Below are 9,232 nucleotides of genomic sequence, written 5' to 3'. Positions count from 1 at the left end.
CGCAGTACTGCTAAATGCTGTTAGATTATCACTGACCAATATTTTGATGTATAAATCGCAATGATAAACCGTAGACATAAAAGAAAACAAAATCGAAATCAACCCACTCCGTTATGAAATTGTGCTAGTTAGGTGTCCTCTTTCAACATTTCTGTCATCTCTATTTAGAGATATTTTCAACGCTTTATCACTGCCATCTCCAGCCCTGCACATTTCAGGCAGGTTATCACAATTGCCAGTTCGTCCTTGCTGATGTGTTCTACCGATTACCATATCTGTGGCCTCAGATATTTGATGCAGATTCCCAGCACTGCAGTATCCACTCTTAGGACATCTGGAGCAGATCAAAATCACTGACTTCATTTCTAGTAGAGTCAGTGTTAAAGCTTCTCATATCCTCTCTACAAACAGACCTTTAGCCCATTTCAGAGGGGGTAAGCCTTTAGTTAAAATTCAGCCAAGCAGCGACCCCTATGCTTGGATTTGCATTTCTTATCGGACCCCCCAATCTAAACCGATGTCTTATGAATAAAAAGAAAACCTCTTGGCAGGGGATGCATTGCCTTAAGAAACTGTAGGAATCATTGTCTTATGCAAATGTTTTGTGAGCAGAGGCTTAGCACACTGAAGTTTATCTGTTCAGTCATCTCTGAATTAAAAAAGCTTAACCATTTAGACCAATTTATTTTAAACGTAGAGCAGTTTATTTTAAACAATTATACGAGGTGCAACCTCATTATAGTATATCTGCTATCCACCCCCCTTGCTTGTTTTACTGTATACACGAATCTCTCTTCTTAAGAAAAAAAATGGTGTTCTTATCCTGACCTCAGTCTGCATATGTTCTCTAGTTACAGTACGTATATGACTGAACGTTCTTGTTTTAGAAGTGCTTAGCTGAGGAATTTTGCAGCTGAAATTTTGGAAGGTAAAGTGAAGAGGGCGAGCAGCCCACTTAAACACTGCTTCTTCAAAGCCTGCTAATATATTCTATAAACACTTTATTGTTTTAGAAATTGGGTAAAAAGGAACGTTTCTTTCTGCATGGTTGGATAAGTTAGTGTGGTTGAAATTTTGTAACAAGCATAGTTGAATCTATCACATTTTTTTCAGTGAATTTTTAATTTTGTAACTTCCATATTTTGAGCACGTGAACTTTTTTTTTTTTTCTAAAGTCTCCAATTCTTTAGGCTCAGGACATTTGGGTTGTTTGGGAATTTTCTGAAAGTGAAAACGCCATATTATTTTGTTCTTAGTTTATGACTGAACTCCTGTTTTGACTCATATGGGAAAATGCATTTGAAAGCGTATACTAATATACTTATTTTCAAGCTAAGGATTTTACAAAATTCGTTATGATGTTATCATCCAAAATCACTTGCACAGAGGCAAGAGAATGGAAGACGTTGAGGAGGAGGACAACTTCACGATAAAACTGGCAATTTTCAAACCATAAAATATTTTAGGATACTGATTTATTGAACTTATCTGAAATTCGAATTAATTGGCAATTAATTGTCGGTCCCAAAGGTGGAAAACAGTATCACATGCATAGCACCGTTTCATATTCTTTTGTTTTTGCTGTATTCCCTCTTTTTTGAAGTTTTGCACCATTGGGTGGAGGGTGGCATCTTTTTAACAGTAGGAAGCAACATGTGAGAGCGAACTGACGAGGTGCCTGTGACTGTGATTGTAGAATTAATCGAGGAAGCATTAAGAACACACGCATTTCCCATGCCTTAAGCTGTAAGGGTGCATTCCAACAATATCTAAAATCTTAAGAAGATTTGAACAGTCAATGGATTTATCCCACCTTTATTTACCTGCGACCTTGAAATGTGACCCTTGGTTTGCAAAACACTGTTGTAATTTTCTAGGACGGGTTATCCCGTCAATCTTCCAACTTTTTGGTCTTTGATACTATTGCAGAGCACTGCAGGTAATGCTGTTTGTTTTGTTTTGTTTTTTTTAATTTGAAGCTGACACAGTGGAGAAAAAAAGGATATAGTGCTCCCCCTCCCCCACACACAATAATCTAGATTTGAAACAGCAAGGATTAATGCCGAAATATAACAAAATTATGATAATCAATAGGATTTTAAAAAAAGTATAAAGATGGCAAAGACTGAACAAAAATAATTAATCACTTATGATCTTTGAATTATCGTATTCCATGAAGGGAAGTAAATGTTTCTTTTATTTTAAGGTGTCTGGAACATATAATACCAGAGAACAAACTAACGGGCAATATATATTTTTGCTATGAAAAGTGCATCTAAACATTCAGAGGCAATAACTTTCAAATAAGAAACATAAGGGGGGGGGGGGGAAGGAGCACATCTTGAACTCGGTGTCCTATTCATTTTTTTTTAAACTTCCCCCTTTATAACTTTGTAATGACTTTTTTGCCCTTATTAAGAGAACAGAACGCAATTGTATTTATGACATTTATGAGGTACACAAAGCCTTTGTGATGTTGACATAAATTTGTAAGGAAGGTTACCGTTGTTCCAATTAATTAAAATGTTCTTATTGGTAAATAAGGTATAGCCCTGGTGTCTTACATAACTTCCTGTGCTTCCACATTTATTTTCTGTAACAGGATAAATGCGGAACTGAAACAAATCCTTCAAGTGTTCGAGAATGTCCATTCATTTAACTGTGAAAAGATTCATGGGATTGTTAGTTGGAGTGGGAAACTGGTCTTAGTACGTGTGCTGACTTGTGCTCATAAAAATCCCTTATGCAAATATTTTACATAAACTATGGAGAGTTTATCCTTCAAGCACTTGTTTTGGCTTCAGCCTTAAAGGCATCACTTTATCAGAGATCAGAGAAACTAAAGATATACTCTAGAAAACTGAAGAGTAAGATGATGGCGTGATTCTGTAAAATCAAGTAGAATGTTCATTTTATTTATTGAATGCTGTATACGTTTGATCTTCTGCACTGAGTATAAGGAGCAGACTGCCAGGTTCTGGAATATTTGCTTGGATATTCGAGTAATATAACAGAAAAGAAAAGGTGACCAAGGTTCATTTACATCAAGAGCTCCTCCCCTTCCCCCCACGAGGGTACAACAGATAAAGTCTGTTTCAAATGATCTCGAAAAATATGACAGTCAACAGCTATAGCACAGCAGTTTGCTGCCCTAAGCAATGAAAAGATTCCACTATCATGCCTCCCACACTCAAAAGGAAAACCAGAAAAACAGGAAAAAAGGAGACAAATTTTCGTTTAGCAACTTTTCATTGCCGTTTAAAATGTCTCGCATTTAATCACACTTTTAATCATTAAAAATCTTCAGACAGATAATGCACCTAAAATTATTTGAGGTTCTAAAATAGTAATTATTATTATTTCCACAAATTAAAAGCAGTGGATTAGCACTTTCAGTTCTATAGTTACTGAATGCAAATGTCCCCTCATATTTTATAAAATGATTAATTGGGAAGTTTTCTTCAGAAGAAGAAAGAATGTAGACTGAAATGTGCTTCAATTTTCCCCCTCGTTTTACATTTCTACGTGGCAAGTTGTTGGAAGGCTCTTTTCTGGAATCTTTAGTTGCTCTAGAAAGGGTCGGTGCTAAAGGTGGAAAACAGCATCACAGTTGTTTTTGTTAAAAGGGGACACACAAAAGTGCTGCAAACAGCAAACCCCCAATGTTGGACAGCTGTAAAATCGTGTAGACAGGTTGTTATACAGTAGTGGGGGCTTCTCTGAAAGGAGCCCATTGCTAAACATTAAATACACAACCCAGCAAAGGCAAGCAGAAAGACAGAGAAAATTCCCTGCTTCCCTCCCTCCCTCCCTCCCTTCCTTCACCCAGGCACACAGACACTCGGGCTTTCAGTTACAGAGGAAAGCAGCCCAACCAATGCTCGCACCCTGGGCTTGGAAGAGGAGGAGCTGCAAGCTCAAGTGGATGCCAATCAAAACATCAACTTCAAATTGTATCTGAAAGATCAGCACAGGACCTAAGGGCAGACACATCAGTTGGAGCTCAATTGTTGATCAGATCGCATCTAAGGGATTTAGGAGCACAGAAGAGCCAAGATTTGAGGAAAAGACACCCTATTGAATCCACACACAATCTCCTTTCCCGTATCTTTTCCTCTCTCGTTCTAGATTACTAATATACCTTCTTGAAGTAAAAAAAAAAAAAAAGGAAACAGGGAGTGAAAGAAAGATCTACTTAGTCAAACGACTTTTTTTTTTTTTTAATTATTATTACTTTGGTGGGTAGGTTATTTGTTCTTTCTCTTTTATTCCTCCTACCCCCCTCTGGTTGCTTTGCTGCTGCGGCGCCGGAGAGATGTCCTTCCCGCAGCTGGGTTACCCGCAGTACCTGAGCGCCGGCCAGACGGTGTACGGTAGCGAGCGGCCCGGAGTGTTGACCGCAGCCGCCGCCGCTGCAGCAGCGGCAGCAGCAGCCTCGGGCTCGGGCCGGCCGGGGGGAGCCGAGATCGGAAGCAGCTCGGCTGCTGCTGTCACCTCTGTGCTGGGCATGTACGCCAGTCCCTACAACGCCCCCAACTACAGCGCTTTCCTGCCCTACGCCACCGACATCGCTCTCTTCTCGCAGATGGTAAGTCTCGAGCTTCTTTCTGCAGCCTCTGTGGGGACAGACCCCCCCCCCCCCCCCGCCCCACCCCCCATTCCTTCTGGGCCTCATCCGGCAGCCAGTCTAAGAAGTAAAAGAAATGAAAGAGCCTCCTCTCAAAATAAGCAAGGCTAGATGTTAGCGTACCTCTCTTTTCTTCAGATGAAGCACGATTCAGTTGCTAGTATGATGGGGCAAGACGGAAAAATTAAAAAAAAAAAGTTGAAGGGCTTTCCTTCCACACCGTATCCCCCCGAACAAATAAATAATACAAACAGAGAAAGGGGGAACGTACAGAAATGCAGAGGACTTTGGTGTGAATGATCCAGTGCACATAAACTCTTCCTGGGAAATCAGACCCTTGCAGGAAGAGATCTTACGAATTAAGAAAATGGCAAAGATCAGCCCACTTCGATTTCGGCTGTTTTCCTTCTCCGTTTTGTCCCTCTAGCAGACTCGAAAACTTTTCAGTCTTTGAAAAGGAGATGAAGGTCTGAGGTTTTCCTTCTGTGCTGTCTGTACCGAAAGTAGAACACAGTAGTTTCCTTGTTGACTTTTGCTCTCGCTGGAATCCTTTCGCTGCTATTTCCTCAGCTATTTCAATTCTGCTTCTTCATTTTCTTGCACAAACAACATTAAAGGGAACCTCTGCTTTTCGGCATCTCAAAACTTTTCCTTTTGTTTTCTGTGAAACTTGAAAACTCTTTCAGTCTGTTGCAAGAAAATGAAGAACCTGAAAAGTTTTGAGAATTTTGAGTGCACTGCAGACGGCAGAATAGGCCGCGGCGCAGACACAGCATATGTATTAATCTATATTTATAATGCATAAATGACGTTTGTGTTGATATGAGAAATATAGCTAACCCAGTATCGTTATTTTGATGCACCAAGAGACAAAGACGCTTCTCCCACTGAAAGTTTGGGCATTTATTATTTATAGTTGGTCACCTTGGTCTCACATATTTCTGGAAATCAGTAATGATATGTCAGGTGAATTGATGTGTGGTTCTATTCTGTATAAGAGCAAACGATTACAATAGAAGTTTGCTGGGCACACTAGATGGACCATTTCTGTGGTTTTTCTGCCGTCATCTACTGTGTTGCTATGTTACTCTGAAATTTTCAACAGAGACTATAAATCGTAGCATCACTTCAATATCATCAGAAAATAGTGCACGAGTAAACTGACAACTTGTTCTGAAAAAACGTGTAACGACTAAATTTTCATCTTTATGCAAGAATAAATTACATAAATAAATTATACATTGCAAATCTCAAATTGTTTAAAAATATCTTTATCAAATTATTGGAGTTTTTTTTGCCATAACTTGTAGCTATTTAATGGGAAAAAATATGTGAGAACGTTGGAAGTGAAAAACATGTTTTGCAAATCTATACATGATGAACAGCGTAGAATTCTTTAATACACAAGCAGATTAATAACCCCAGTGATGGCTTTCTGAGAAAGAATTTGAGAATTTAACTTTCTTTGAACTTGATTAGTTCTGAAATCAGTCTATTTACTCTGTTCTAACTGTATTTATTGATTTTTATGTTTTTTTTTAAACTTATGTTGTTGGAAAGTCAGTATGGGAAACCTGGTTATGAGGGACTAACCAAGGAGGCCTAATTAGTTGTTTTGTGTTTTTTAAAAAATAAAAATGAAATGTTATTTATTAAAATAATTGATGAGCTCCTGTTGTGTTTTACTACTGATATATATATATATATATATATATATATATATATATATATATATATATATATATATTACCGCATTTAAAAAAAAGACTATCAACAATTCATTTGTTCTTTTTCGATCAAAATAAATCTCTCACACATTCACACACACGCACACACTTATAATTAAATCATAAACTTAAAATGTTTACTGCATATTGATTTCATTGTAACAGAACACTTTGGAATCAGGTTACTGGGTAGTTCTGAATCGCTGGCAGTTGTATTTCAGCATGCCGTTTTGTTCTATTTGAAGCAAACTAACTACACATAAATTCTCATGTTCGTGGTCGTTCTAAACTTGGAACTCGTTGGGTTCTTTATTCTTTTTTTTTTTCTAGAAAATGTAGAAATGTAGAAAGGTCAAGGATAGCAAATCGTGCTGCAGTCACTGTGGCTTTTTTCGGAACCTTTGTTTTGTTTAAACCGACAAGATTAGAACTTTGAGAAACCTTGTAGCATGCTATATCAGGTAGAAGTACGTCATATCTATGGCTGAATAGAAACAAAACTGCATGAGACCCTAGAGCACTGAGGGGAAAAAAAGCCCGCAATTAAAATGATAAATGTAAATGTTTACTAGAGAACTCATTCTTGGTTTACGACTGTTTCAGGGTTCTCAGTATGAACTGAAGGATAATCCTGGTGTCCATCCTGCTACCTTTGCTGCCCATACTGCTCCTGGATATTATCCTTACGGTCAGTTCCAGTATGGAGATCCAGGTCGGCCTAAGAATGCCACCAGAGAGAGCACCAGCACCTTGAAGGCCTGGCTTAATGAGCACAGAAAAAACCCTTATCCCACCAAAGGTGAGAAGATCATGCTGGCCATTATCACCAAGATGACCCTGACCCAGGTCTCCACCTGGTTTGCCAACGCTAGGAGGAGGCTCAAGAAAGAGAATAAAGTAACTTGGGGTGCCAGGAGCAAGGAGGACGACAACCTCTTTGGGAGTGATAATGAAGGTGATCCTGAAAAGAATGAAGACGAAGAAGAAATTGATCTGGAAAGCATAGACATTGATAAAATTGATGAGAACGATGGGGAACAAAGTAATGAAGAAGAGGAAGAAAAAACAGAGCGCATAAAAAGAAATGAAAAGGAAAGCCTGGAGAAGGAAAATGACTTATTATTATCGGGATCTGAAGGACACAAATCTAAAGATTCAATCTCTCTGGTAAAAGAGGCCCATGAGGGAAGTAATACACGAATTTTGAGCAACGGTGTGCAGGTTGGTTTGCAGATACCAAATCACAACAAACCCAAAATCTGGTCCTTGGCAGAAACAGCAACCAGTCCTGATGGAACACTGAAGTCTTCTCCTCCTCCATCCCAACTGAACCCACCTTCTCAGATCCATCACCCAGCCTTCCTTCCTAGTCATGGACTTTACACGTGCCAGATTGGCAAGTTTCATAATTGGGCAAATGGGACATTCTTTACCCAGAGTTCCCTGTTAAATGTGAGGTCCTTATTGGGAGTAAATCACCACCATGCTGCTCATCACACCCACCACCATCTTCAGGCCCAGCAACAATCTTCTGCGTTAACAGCAACACTGGGAACACTCGGCAGCGAAAAAAACTCAGAGAAGACCAGCCCTAAGCCCTCAGGTTAGCAAAACCCCTCACCCTACTGCAAGTACCGTTCAATGAGTTCTTTAGAACTGAACTCCATCAATTAAGGACAAACTCTATTTTCCCACACACGTCACGTTTTAGACAAAACATATTAACCATGTAGTTTGGACTCAGATGGGGAAATAATGTTTTAAAAACGAATTGCTAGAATCGTGTTGGATTGCCAATGATTTCTTCCCAAAGAATTAAGATACGGTCTGCATTAATTCATTTGTTTGTGTGTGTGGTTTATTTTTAAGACATTTCTTTAATTTTTTCTTTAGAAAGAGAAAGCATACCAAGGCCGGACTCCCCACCACAGCAGTTAAAATCACCTTTTCAGCCTGTTCATGACAAGTAAGTCTTTTCCTTCTCTCCCCAGGGGTGTTGTTAATATACAAGAGAACTATTGAATAATTACGATGATGATTCAGTGTTTCGGATAACTGTGATAGATGAAAGCTGTCTTAATAACATGATTATCAAACCACTTTGATTCATGTAGAGCAATAGTTTAAGTTTATACCTAAACACAAAATTCTAGAAATTCTTTAGAAAACGGGGCTCTTTACCTACTCGAGTCTTAGCAAAGCATTTTTAAACTTTATTTTTTTTTATCTTGAATACAATAACACTTATGTAGATCACAAAATGCCTAATTACGTGATTTTTATTTTCCCACAGCGCTCTGTCTCAGCAAGAGGGAGCATCACGCATTTTAACCGCTCTTCCATCTGCCTGATTATTTACATGGTTCACCAAATTATTTTATAGACTATTACAAAAGAACAAACATTGGAAATAAATTTCTTTTGCAATAATGTGGTACAAACCTATAAAACTGATTTCATAAATATGTAGACGGAATCCTTTCTACTGAGCCATTTCAGATCGTGTTATTAACCATTTCTTGGATTATTTGGTAAACGTTTTCCATGTATTTGTGTTTTCCCCTCTGTATATAGAGTGATTTCAAGATCTGTAAATAGTGCGACAACAAAACTTGTCTAAAATCATATATTTTTGTCTAATAAACTAAATGAAATTGAGCTATTCCTATATATGATTATATTTATTTATCAAGTGCGTTTAAATACATTGGAAACATTACTATTATTATTATTTAACAAAGTTGGAAGATGGTCTTAAAACTATATAAACATCATCTTTAGTCGTAAATATGTCAAAGTCTAGTTGATAAAAACAAAACCCATCCCAACGTTTACATTATTGTTTTTTTTAAGATAAAGAGCCTGGACTGACTCCATT

The 9,232-nt window shown here is 38.1% G+C and overlaps 1 protein-coding gene across 1 annotated transcript; it reads left to right on the top strand.

Moving 5' to 3' along the window:
• The first annotated feature begins 3,976 nt into the window (after nt 1-3,976).
• On the top strand, nt 3,977-9,004 carry IRX1 (iroquois homeobox 1). The gene is made up of 4 exons (XM_030209785.1): nt 3,977-4,588; nt 6,958-7,957; nt 8,248-8,320; nt 8,648-9,004. Exons 1-4 carry the CDS (start codon nt 4,316-4,318, stop codon nt 8,703-8,705), a joined length of 1,404 nt encoding a protein of 467 aa, XP_030065645.1. The 5' UTR covers nt 3,977-4,315; the 3' UTR covers nt 8,706-9,004.
• The last annotated feature ends 228 nt before the right edge of the window (nt 9,005-9,232 follow it).

The sequence above is a fragment of the Microcaecilia unicolor genome, chromosome 1 (assembly GCF_901765095.1).
Source record: "Microcaecilia unicolor chromosome 1, aMicUni1.1, whole genome shotgun sequence".
Classification (NCBI taxonomy): domain Eukaryota; kingdom Metazoa; phylum Chordata; class Amphibia; order Gymnophiona; family Siphonopidae; genus Microcaecilia; species Microcaecilia unicolor.
Note: the sequence above shows the minus strand (reverse complement) of the source record. Positions and strands in the feature narration are given on the sequence as shown.